The sequence below is a fragment of the Mixophyes fleayi genome, chromosome 11 (genome assembly GCF_038048845.1).
Source record: "Mixophyes fleayi isolate aMixFle1 chromosome 11, aMixFle1.hap1, whole genome shotgun sequence".
NCBI lineage: Eukaryota > Metazoa > Chordata > Amphibia > Anura > Limnodynastidae > Mixophyes > Mixophyes fleayi.
The window spans coordinates 99,546,243-99,558,857 of NC_134412.1; the positions used below are offsets into that span (position 1 = coordinate 99,546,243).

The 12,615-nt window shown below is 44.7% G+C and overlaps 1 protein-coding gene across 6 annotated transcripts in view; it reads right to left on the minus strand.

Annotated features, from left to right (window-relative positions):
- The window catches only part of IGSF9B (immunoglobulin superfamily member 9B), an 82,127-nt gene that overhangs the window by 32,834 nt on the left and 36,678 nt on the right, over positions 1-12,615 (minus strand). For 5 of the 6 annotated variants that reach the window (XR_012679920.1, XR_012679922.1, XM_075190604.1 and 2 more), the window contains exons 8-14: positions 11,995-12,137; positions 11,117-11,257; positions 9,641-9,757; positions 3,988-4,138; positions 2,992-3,115; positions 1,224-1,399; positions 827-1,053 (exon numbers count right to left, since the gene is read on the minus strand). Coding sequence is in view for 3 of the 6 variants with exons in the window: in XM_075190604.1 (XP_075046705.1) it covers positions 827-1,053; positions 1,224-1,399; positions 2,992-3,115; positions 3,988-4,138; positions 9,641-9,757; positions 11,117-11,257; positions 11,995-12,137 (1,079 nt within the window). In the remaining 3 variants the exon portion in view is untranslated. The remainder of the gene's footprint in view (positions 1-826; positions 1,054-1,223; positions 1,400-2,991; positions 3,116-3,987; positions 4,139-9,640; positions 9,758-11,116; positions 11,258-11,994; positions 12,138-12,615) is intronic. The other variant, XR_012679921.1, reaches the window with a different exon arrangement.

The following is a 12,615-nucleotide window of genomic DNA, read 5'->3' on the forward strand; positions in this document are numbered from 1 at the left end:
GAACATACTCTGTGTGGGCCCAGTGCGGGCCCAGTGCGGGCCCAGTGCGGGCCCAGTGTGCGCCCAGTGCGGGCCCAGTGCGGGCCCAGTGCGGGCTCAGTGCGGGCCCAGTGCGGGCCCAGTGCGGGCCCAGTGCGGGCTCAGTGCGGGCCCAGTGCGACACCCTCCACAACATTTAAATAGAACAACTTTTATAAAAGTGCTGGAAGAAAACGTAGAGAATAAAAGTTCTTGTGTGACACAACCCCCGGCAGTGGTGTGGCAGGCACAATGCACCGGGGCCCATGGAGATAATGGGGCCCGCTGCATGGCAGATGCAGAGGGTCAGGGGCCCACAGCTCGCTAGTTCCGCCTCTGTACCCCAGCTTATTTCATGACCTGTGTTGCCTGAATCCTTGGTTCTGAATTACTTGTATAATGCCTGCTGGACCCAATGCAGCCAGTACACAATGTTCTGCTCCTGTTCTTCCTGCTTATTATCCAATCGCAATAAGCTGGGCTACAACAATGTTCACAAACACAATACAATAATCAGGAAGAACAGCAGAGCACACAGTACCAGGTGAAATGCATCATGTGGAAAGATTTGCACTTTCTTTGTTTAGTCTTCTGTCCATTAACAACTTAATGAGAATCTCCCCCCTTGTCTACATGAGCCCACTTCAGACCAGACCATCCAGGATCACTGATAACTTTCGTTCCTGTCAGTTTAGAAGGGTTTGACCACAGAGAAGAGCAGAGCAATTTAATATGTAGAGTAGTAGTTTCATGTATAATGTAAGGCAGAAGGAAGATCATTGTTTACATGTCCACCGTCTTCACATACCTGGGATAGTTCCTTTGCTAGGATCTCCGTCTCGCCCCCTGCTATCGAGTCATCTAGAATCTCCCATCTCTCTGCTAAGCGGAACTCCATGATGTAGCGATCTAACGGAAAGCTGTGATTGGATGGCGGGAGCCACGACAGGAGCACTCCTTGCTGAGTCCGATTAGCTATTAGGCAGCGGGGTGAGGTCAGAACCAAGAGAGGCTCAGGGGTTGTGAGAGGGAAAGCTTTAAATAGAATAAAACATATACCTGTCACAATTTATCATAATTACATAATGTCATCAATTATAAACAATAAAGCAGATGCAACTAGAAAGTCATTATTATTACGATCCCAATCAGACCACATATTTCACTGACATGTGGAATCAGAAAGAGAAGTGCCTCCGCCTCACCTAAGGTCCGCACCGTGACCACCTCACTGAAAGAGCTGGTCCCCAATTTGTTCTGTGCGAGAACACTGAACTGGTATTCCGTCTCCGGATCCAGAGAGTCTACAAGGAGGAAGGAAGTCCCGATGGCAACAGGCATGGAGATCCAGTCATGAGGCCCAAACTGAGCGCGTTTGATCCTTTAGGGAACCCACAGAACAAAGATGTAACGAGTAATAAAGTTATCATCATAATGCACAGCAAGATATCCACATGAACTTATAACAGAAGCAGCAATATGACCCAGGCACCATGACATCATCACAGAGAGCTCTACAGGCTGGTGCTGATCTATTACATATACACTACATGACCAGACCGGAGCATCACAACTCAGCAGTAATATGACCCAGGCACCATGACGTCATCACAGAGAGCTCTACAGGATGGTGCTGATCTATTACATATACACTACATGACCAGACTGGAGCATCACAACTCAGCAGTAATATGACCCAGGCACCATGACGTCATCACAGAGTTGGTGTCAATCTATTATATATACACTACATGGCCACACCGGAGCATCACAACTCAGCAGTAATATGACCCAGGCACCATGATGTCCTCACAGAGTTGGTGCCAATCTATTAAATATACACTACATGACCACACTGGAGCATCACAACTCAGCAGTAATATGACCCAGGCACCATGACGTCATCACAGAGAGCTCTACAGGATGGTGCTGATCTATTATATATACACTACATGACCAGACTGGAGCATCACAACTCAGCAGTAATATGACCCAGGCACCATGACGTCATCACACAGAGCTCTACAGGATGGTGCTGATCTATTATATATACACACTACATGACCAGACTGGAGCATCACAACTCAGCAGTAATATGGAGCTGCTGCCTCCGCACCTCCCACTGGATGCTGCAAGATGGCAGCAGAGAATCGCATCGAAGCACGTGGAGGAACGGGGGGACTAATTATTCATCCCCCTTTTCTCCCAGTACCTTGTACTTTTATCCCTGGCCCAGTTTCAGTCTATACACCAGCGGTATATTATGTTATGTGTTATTCCGTACACTTTCTATTACCTGTAATACTGTATTATTGGAAATGTAAAGGAAGCTGCCATATTGTTCAGATGTGTGTTGTGACTTATACCATATGACAAGTATTATACTATTGTTTGCATTGATTTCAATACACCAGGAGAAGAAATGGGAGATCTATATCAGAATATAGGTAAAATATATTCAAAGAGCTGGAATTTGCTTTGAAACCTGGTTATGATAATTATTTAGAGGAAGACCATTGAGCTTTAACTACAAACTTGGAAAAATCCTGAGCAGATCTGTCAAATGCTAACATGGAGGGAATGATCGCACAGGTGCTTATGGCCCCACGTAAGCCGAAAATACAGTAATGTAATATTGACACATTTACTTGGCATGTGAAATGCTGGATTAAAGTCTGTTCAATATTTATTACAATATATATATATATATATATATATATATATATATATATATATATATATATATATATATATATATATATGTGTGCACAATATCATTATTACAGCATTCCGTATATGTGTGTGATACAATATATACACAGAGCATGCATATATAATTCCCACACATAGGTAGACATATAGACAGCTATCTATATGTCCTGGCAGGGATGACGACATTATCTCCAAGCAGAGGACGGCAGACATATAGACACAGTGGCAGTAGAAGCTGCAATGCATGCTGGGGTGACTCACAGAGCGCCATACCAAACTGAGAATGTCTGTTCAAATCCTCCATCGTACCCGACCTCCCAAGAAACATTCGCTGTGTTCATGGACACCAAGACGCGGACGTTAGAAGGAGCATGGGGGCTGGTGCCTAAACAAAGATGTATATAATAAATATCACCAGGAAGCAGTAATAAGAAAACAGCTCCATATTTACGTAATGAGAATCCCCCATTGTGGGTTCATCTATCAGTGGATGGAATTTTCAAACCATAAAATATCAAAGTTTTCTTTAGTGGTGCCAGGTGTCACAAATTCAGTAGGTCCAGCTAAAGTACAAAGGTGTATTAAGAAAGATTGTGGCGTTGGCAGAAGAGCTTACGTGTGCACAGGCTGAGGAAGGAATTGGCACTCCCCGCTGCTACGGAGCGAGTGCTCTACCTTTGTGTATGTACGTCTGCATATATGTATTGTACACGTGTGTATGTGTGAATGTGTACATTATCAATGTGTATGTACGTCTGCATATATGTATTGTACACGTGTGTATGTGTGAATGTGAATGCATTCTTGGTATCGCTTATGTATTTATTAATAGTGAGAGAGAGAGGGGACTTTTTTATTATATCGGTGAAAGAGCGGCTTTCCGGAGAAGCTTAACTGGACGGTACATTATCTCAGCACGCTCAGAAGACATGGAGAGATGAAGGGAGCCATTGATACGTCTATTTCACACCCAGCAGGGAAGGTAACGATTCACTAAGCTTCTATTAGAACAGGTTCCGGCAACTTGTCCCGCAAATACGTCCCATAACGTCACGCAAATACGCCCATAACAACAAGGGCTTTTGATTAGGGATCATGTAACTTTACAGGGCTACAATGTGGCGATTCCAGAAAGTAGCCAATATAAGTGATGACTCTGAAGGTCTAAATGTTGTTTTTTTTAAGAAACTAACTAACTGGAGGTGGTAAATATCATCATGGAGATTTGACAGGTGACAGCGGAGAAGCTGAACTTACCAATAACAGTGAGATGAGCGCTGGCAGTGATACTCGTCACCACATTGCTAGCCACACATTCCCATTCTCCATGATCTTCCTTACTGAGAGATCGAAACTGCAAGGAGCCACTGGGCAGCACACTGTGCTTACTGGAAGAGGGCCGACCGACCTAGAACACACAGAGAGCTTACTGCAAAACGAGAAGAGAGCTTCCTGACCTAGAACACAGAGAGAGAGACTACAGGGTCTCCTGACCTAGAACACAGACAGAGACTACAGGGTCCCCTGACCTAGAACACAGAGAGAGAGACTACAGGGTCCCCTGACCTAGAACACAGAGAGAGAGACTACAGGGTCTCCTGACCTAGAACACAGACAGAGAGTACAGGGTCCCCTGACCTAGAACACAGAGAGAGACTACAGGGTCTCCTGACCTAGAACACAGAGAGAGAGACTACAGGGTCTCCTGACCTAGAACACAGACAGAGAGTACAGGGTCTCCTGACCTAGAACACAGAGAGAGAGACTACAGGGTCTCCTGACCTAGAACACAGACAGAGAGTACAGGGTCTCCTGACCTAGAACACAGAGAGAGAGTACAGGGTCCCCTGACCTAGAACACAGACAAAGAGTACAGGGTCTCCTGACCTAGAACACAGAGAGAGAGACTACAGGGTCTCCTGACCTAGAACACAGAGAGAGAGACTACAGGGTCCCCTGACCTAGAACACAGACAGAGAGTACAGGGTCCCCTGACCTAGAACACAGACAGAGAGTACAGGGTCCCCTGACCTAGAACACAGACAGAGAGTACAGGGTCCCCTGACCTAGAACACAGACAGAGACTACAGGGTCTCCTGACCTAGAACACAGACAGAGAGTACAGGGTCTCCTGACCTAGAACACAGACAGAGAGTACAGGGTCTCCTGACCTAGAACACAGACAGAGACTACAGGGTCTCCTGACCTAGAACACAGACAGAGACTACAGGGTCTCCTGACCTAGAACACAGACAGAGACTACAGGGTCTCCTGACCTAGAACACAGACAGAGACTACAGGGTCTCCTGACCTAGAACACAGACAGAGACTACAGGGTCTCCTGACCTAGAACACAGACAGAGACTACAGGGTCCCCTGACCTAGAACACAGACAGAGAGTGCAGGGTCCCCTGACCTAGAACACAGACAGAGAGTACAGGGTCCCCTGACCTAGAACACAGACAGAGAGTACAGGGTCCCCTGACCTAGAACACAGACAGAGAGTACAGGGTCCCCTGACCTAGAACACAGACAGAGAGTACAGGGTCTCCTGACCTAGAACACAGACAGAGAGTACAGGGTCCCTGACCTAGAACACAGACAGAGAGTACAGGGTCCCCTGACCTAGAACACAGAGAGAGTACATCTCACAACACTAAGGGGTATATTTACTAAACTGCGGGTCTGAAAAAGTGGAGACTTTGCCTATAGCAACCAATCAGATTCTAGCTGTCATTTTGTAAAATGTATTAAATAAATGATAACTTGAATCTGATTGGTTGCTATAGACAACATCTCCACTTTTTCAAACCAGCAATTTAGTAAATATACCCCTAAATGTGCTACTTATCCTAATATACTGCAATTAGTAAATGACCTATACAGCGTGCACTACAAAACTGGAAGAAAAGCCAACAGACTCAGTACACTGATGGAACAGTGACACAATGCATTATAACACTGTAAGAGCAACAACTGAGGGACCGCACTGTAGCCATGGGGAGAGAAAGCCTTCAAAATGAGAGACACATAACTCACTACACTAGTGGAAGAGCCTCCAAACTGACGAGAGAGACACAGAACTCATTACACTAGTGGAAGATTATATAGAAACTGGTATACTAGGTGACACAGGACTCCTTACTCATATTATCAATGAGCCTAAAGGAAGAGTTTCCTTCAGCCTGGAAAAAGTACTCACTACATATAAGGAAAGTGAGTAAAAGGCTCTTACAGTGCGGGACGCTAAACGTCACAATTATAGTATTAATAATCTCAAAATTAAAAAAGTTTATCACTCCACATGAATTCGATGAATACTTGTTACAAAACTATATTTAACCTAATAAAATAAAGAAAAAGAAGAGAAATTAAGAAATGAAAAAGTGTATTAAAAAGAGTGTGAATTTCAAAATCACTATGAGGTTATGCTAAAATTGCTATAATTTAATGTATCATGTCAAGAATAATTTTATTTGAGAAGCCTCACAATTAGTAGTGTATTCCCTGACATGTTCTATTGTTACTTCCTAAGGTCATCTATATTAGGTAATCAGAGAGCGTGGTCATCTAAGTCTCAGATCTTCTTCTGATTTTTCATGATCTTTCAATCTTTGTGGATCACAAATAGCGTTTCTTGGTATTAGTTCATTCTTAGAACATCACCTAGTATATTATGGTCTAGTGATGATTATTTAAAGCATCAAATAAAGGAGGAGATGAATATCTGTACGAGTACATCGGATCCTGGTGCTGGATTATATTGTATATTTCAGAGTGTCCACTAAACCTATAACAGTCTAATCTTTGGTTTGTCTGAAATGTCACTACCATATAGTTGTATTAATGAGATTAGTGCACAGTATTTACTGGTTGTAACATAGTAATTATGTTTGTTATAATTCAGTTTTCAGTGAAAACAACCTGATTAATGCCGGTATACTAGCTCACCTTTTCATTCACTCATAGGTATTTATTTTATATTTCAGTCATGTCAAGGCAGCTTATTTCACATCTATCTTGTCATAAGTTCTTGTATTTTGCAACACAATAAGATCAGCATAAGATAAACTGAAAAGCCCTAATATGTCTCAAGTAGGCAAAGTTTATTAATGGAAATGCATCTTATAGTAAAAGCTAATTATTATTATTAATATTTATAAGGCGCCACAAGGCATCCGCAGCGCCGTACAGAGACAAACAAAATTACAATACAATGGGAGACAGCACAGTACAGTAAACAGTAAGCACAGCAACTCAGTAAGCTCAATGCACAGCTAGAGAGGGCGGGGGAGGGAGGATCCGCAAACGACGGGGCCCAAGAAGGAGGGCGCGGAAGGCTGGGAGACCCCCAGGAGGGAGGAGGGAGCGAGAGTGGACGTGGGGTGGAGGACCCTCGAGGAGGAGGGCTAAGTAGCTGGAGAGCAGAGTTAGAAGTGGTGGAAACAGGAGGAGAGATGGCCCTGCTCAGAGGAGCGTACAATCTAAGGGGAGGGGTGGACAGACAGAGAGACGCAGGGGAGAGAGGGAGAGTAGGGGGACGGAGGCAGAAGATAAAGTAGGAAGTTAAGTGGGAGACAGAAAGGGCTTTAAGAAAAAGGTGGGTTTTTAGGGCCCGTTTAAAACTGGACAGATTAGGGGAAGTTCTGATGGAGGGAGGGAGCTTGTTCCAGTGGAGGGGGGCAGCGCGGGCGAAGTCTTGGATACGCGCGTGGGAGGAGGTTATAAGGGGGGAAGAGAGGCGACAGTCAGAGGCAGAACGGAGAGGGCGGGATGGAGCATGAATAGAGAGGAGGGTGGAGATGTAGGGCGCAGTGGAGTTGGCGAGGGCCTTGTAGGTGAGTGTGAGGAGCTTAAAGAGGATTCTGAAGGGGAATGGGAGCCAGTGAAGGGCTAGGTAGAGGGGGGAGACAAAAGAGGAGCAGCGAGAGAGGAAAATAAGCCTAGCTGCAGCGTTAAGGACGGAACGAAGGGGATCGAGATGAGAGTGGGGGAGGCCAGTGAGGAGGAGGTTGCAGTAGTCCAGGCGGGAGATGATCAGAGAGTGGATAAGGCATTTGGTGGGATCTTGGGAGAGGAAGGGCCGGATGCGAGCAATATTGCGCAGCTGGAAGCGGCAGGATTTAGCAATAGAGAGGATGTGGGGGCCAAAGGAGAGAGAGGAGTCGAGGATGACACCAAGGCAGCGAAGTTGGGGGACAGGGGAGATAGAGGTGTTGTCGACAGTGATGGAGAGGTCAGAAGGGGATGGGGTATGAGAGGGAGGAAAAACTATGAGAAAACTATAATCGTTATTTCAGAAAAACAGGCATCTTAGTGGTCTGCAAACAGTGCAGATCCTCGTTGATTCACTAGGACACTGGCCCAATATTACACCCATGTCTTGAAAAAATAAATAGAATTATTTATTAGTCATTGAGAGATATTATCAAACTGTGTTTCTAGAGCGGCAACAGTAAATGGTGTATTACAGAAGTCTTAGTGAGAGTCTCCATTACTGTTTGTCCCCTTAATTCCTGAATGAGAGAACAGTGGCTTCTATCTGTGTGTCAGCCACTGTCATTCATACAACCAACGGTCTCATTGTAGGCCGACCGTGGTAGGTACTGATAGGTCGTAAGAATAATCTAATCTATTACAACGCGAGTGATAATTCTAACTATATCGAATAACCGTTCTATTTAATGCAGCAAAACCTCTGCTAAACGCGCTGACACGCTGCTGACGTGCGATTCGGTTTCTTACGTCGTCAGGGATCGTCCTGGTAACACTCATACTATATATATAGGATTATCCTCTAATAAAATCAATTTTAATAAGTGAGAAGAACAGGTTTTTGATACCATACACAATACGTTCTTCCCTCACTACATGTATTACAGAGCGTGTCCTGACAATGCAGAACTTCCTGACTTACATTCAGCTCTGAGGTCTGTACTACAGATCTGGCCCTCACTATTTAGTACATAAAGAGGCTCTACTGAGCGACCACAGTCTTACACCAAACTAACAACAAGAAATGTAGATTACATCAGAAGAGAAACAAAATCCTCAAATGTTTTCCATTGGGTGTAATATGAGGTATTGGTCTAAGTAACCAGTGTATTACATGCTATCTGCCAGTCACTCTTAATGTCGGCACAGAATCTGCTTTTTTATTTTATGCAATAGCTAAAATAATATCTGGGTCACGGAAGATAAGTATCAATAATAATTAGCAGCATGTTCTATCCCATGTTTATGGAATCCCCAGAACTTATCTGTGGGTGACAACGGTGGACATGTGCCCAGGCGTGTGCTGGTACCTGGGCCGGAGAGGACAGTTGCCCCTGGAGACACCATACATGTAGCACCGAACTTATATTTGAGTTTCAGTGAAGAACTAACATTAATTCAGGAACCGTGTTATCACCTAACTGAATGCCGGACACCACCAGATATGAATATTTAAATACAAATCTGTGCCACTGTCTTCATGATCTCAGTAATATTATGCTGCACCTTTCTGGCTACATTCATGTCATCTCCCTCTACCAGATAAAGGTGGAGAGTACAAAGCACTGGACTGCATTCACAGTATGACAGGTACTTCACTACATTACATATATTCCTGCATGTGGGTCTTTACATTTCACAATTGTCCAACAGTAAAGCATACTGTACATGTCAAGAAGAGAAGCGGCAACTCAGCAAAATCTGATAGTAACATGGAATTAAAGGTTCGTAGCCGGGGACTGCACAGGGAATGAAGTACTCAGCTTCACCACTAGTGGGCAGCTGAGCAGCAGATGAACACATATATGGTGAGAAATGTGCAGACAATCTGTAACTAGGTAGAAGCTAACTGCTGAGTGGTTGTCAGTATATCACACTATGCTCCCCCTGCCGGGAGCACATGCGGTGGGAGTACCTTTCTCCATGAGATCATCGGGAAGGGGTCTCCAGCAGCGGCACAAGGAATCAGCAGCTCCCTCCCAGCTTCCTGTCTATACTCCCAACCGGGCAGCACCGTGAAATAGGGCGGGTCCTAGAGACACGTGGACAATACATGTATATTATAGTAATATAAGTCAAGGAAACATCAGAGGACTGCAAAGACTAAAACACAAGTTTACCCAACCATTAATATCATAAACAGGTTTCCATACCTTGACAGATGTCTAACATTGCTGTGTATGGGAGGTTCTCTACACTGTGCCTTGTGTGCATACAAATGTAAGCTTAAGGTCATGGGCAAAACTTATATCTGTGGAGCAGATTATATAGCGCGCTGTAAAACAGCGCTCTGCGCCAGTAACACGCGTCACATGATTTTGTTTGCTCGCACGCCTGTTTATTTCTAGGATCTGAATGTAAACTTGAGATTACGTACTGACTCCTAGTGAGAGGCCGATTACACTCAGAAAACATCCTTGTAATACACAGAGATATGTGTCCTATATATTATTACTAAATACTTAGTTCTATGCAGTATAATGTTACCATTAATTACTACATTACATCCATCCATCTATCTCATATCTATCTATCTATCTATCTCTCATATCTATGTATCCATCTATCCATCTATATACAGTGGTGGAAGTGGGGTGTTATTTCATATTTCACTATTTATTGTAAAATTATCAAATTCCTTAGAACTTATTCATACCACCACTTCTACATTTACACTTTGTCCACTGTATATATATATATATATAACATATATACACAGATCGGCCACAACACCAAAACCACTGACAAGTGAAGTGAATAACATTAATTATCTTGTTACAAGGGCTGGAATATTTTAGGCACCAAGAGAACAGTTGGTTCTTGACGTTTTGGAAGCTGGATAAATGTCGATGGACAGAGGTCAGTATGGGCGCTCTGACCGGTCGGTGGCTACGCAGCCCCGTACACAGCAAGCTGGGATGTACTGTGTGTCCTGACACCTATCACAGACAGCATTACCTTTCTCAGCTATTTGTGCTACAGCAGCTCTTCTGTGTGATGGGACCAGACGGGCGTCTTCACTCCCTACGTGCATCAGTGAGCCTTGGATGCCCATGACCCTGTTCCCGGTTCAACGGTTGTCTTTCCTTTGACCGCTTTTGGTATTAACACGCCCCACAAGACCGGCCACGTTGGAGATGCTCTGACCCTTGTCAAAGTCACTCAGATCCTTACGTTTGTCCATTTTTCCTACTTCCAACACATCAACTTCAAGAACTGACTGTTCAATTGCTCCTTAATATATCCCACCCCTTGTCAGGTGTCATTGTAACCAGATAATCAATGTTGTGCATGTTCATGTGCTAACCATTTATATTATATAGATACTTGCATGCCGGCTAATATATATATATATATATAAAGACAGGACATCCTGAGACACTAATCTCACCTTCAGCAGCAGCCGTGCAGGAGGGGACTGACCCATGGTCCCCAGCGCATTATAAGGCACGCAGGTGTAGGTGCCCAGCAACTCCTCTGTCGCCTCCTCAATGTGAATAGATCCGTCTTCTAAAAGTTTCCAGCCTGATAACTGAAAAGAGCAGAGCGGGTGAGATTCTGCTATAAGACCCCACATGATCAGTGATGTACAGTAGTCCACAGACCTTATTAATGCTACTGACCAGTACTTAGAACAGACCATCATTCTCTACCTACAGATTGCAGACACAGACTATCGACCAGGAGACATTAGGTAGAACAGGGCTAAAGAAGCCATTACATTAGAGTTTGGAGTACACAGAGTGACAACCACTGCAAGGAGAAGTGTGCAACGGACCGGTCCATACGTCTGAGTGTGCAGCCATGGACCGGTCTGTACGTCTGAGTGCGCAGCAATGGGCCGGTCTGTACGTCTGAGTGTCCAGCAACGGGCCGCTCCATGTACTGGCGAGTGTGCAGTATCGGACCGGTCAGTACGTTTGTGAGTGTCCAGCAACGGGCCGCTCCATGTACTGGTGAGTGTGCAGTATCGGACCGGTCTGTACGTCTGTGAGTGTCCAGCAACGGGCCGCTCCATGTACTGGTGAGTGTCCAGCAATGGACCGGTCTGTACGTCTGTGAGTGCGCAGTATCGGACCGGTCAGTACGTCTGTGAGTGTCCAGCAACGGTCCAGTCTGCCAGTGACATTATGGCCATTGTTTTACTTCTCTGAAATATGCATTTTACTTATCAAATGACATTTTTCTGTTTAAATTTCTTCCTAACACAACTAGAAACTGAGGAGCAATAACGAATTCTCCTCATCGATAGTCTGCGGCACCACCTACCTTATCAGTCCTGAGAGGTCGGCCATCTTTATTCCATTTCACAGAGGTGACGGGCGGCACGGCATCCACAGGGCAGCGGATGTGACCATGAATACCGACTGGGACATAGATGACGGGTGGCATGTTGATTACCCGTGCAGGGTCTGTGGGGACAACATGGCGTTTACATCAATGTGCAGCTTTTACGGTTCCCTGATTGGTCTCTGTATCTATTATGAGGCTCCGCCTATCAGGATCACAAGTGCTTCATGGTAGAGGACAGGTCTATGAGCCAAACTGTGCAGATTAATACACAATGCTAAAAACAATAACCGGGACACTCTAAATCAGTGGTGTCCAACCCCAGTCCTCAGGGGCTACCAGCAGGTCATGTTTTCAGGATTTCTTTAATCATGCACAGGTGAGTTCATCTATTTGGCTGGGTCAGTAATTATCCCACCCGGTTCTACAGACAGAAATTCTGATTTCATTTATACCTTTGCTGTAAATGAGATCTCTCCTATTTTCCTCCATCATACGCTTCATAGATATTGCTGTAGAGTTGTGTCCCGCGGTCCTCCTCCTCCCCATTACAGGTAATAGCAGAGGACAGTTAAACAGACTTTATTTATCAGACTGACA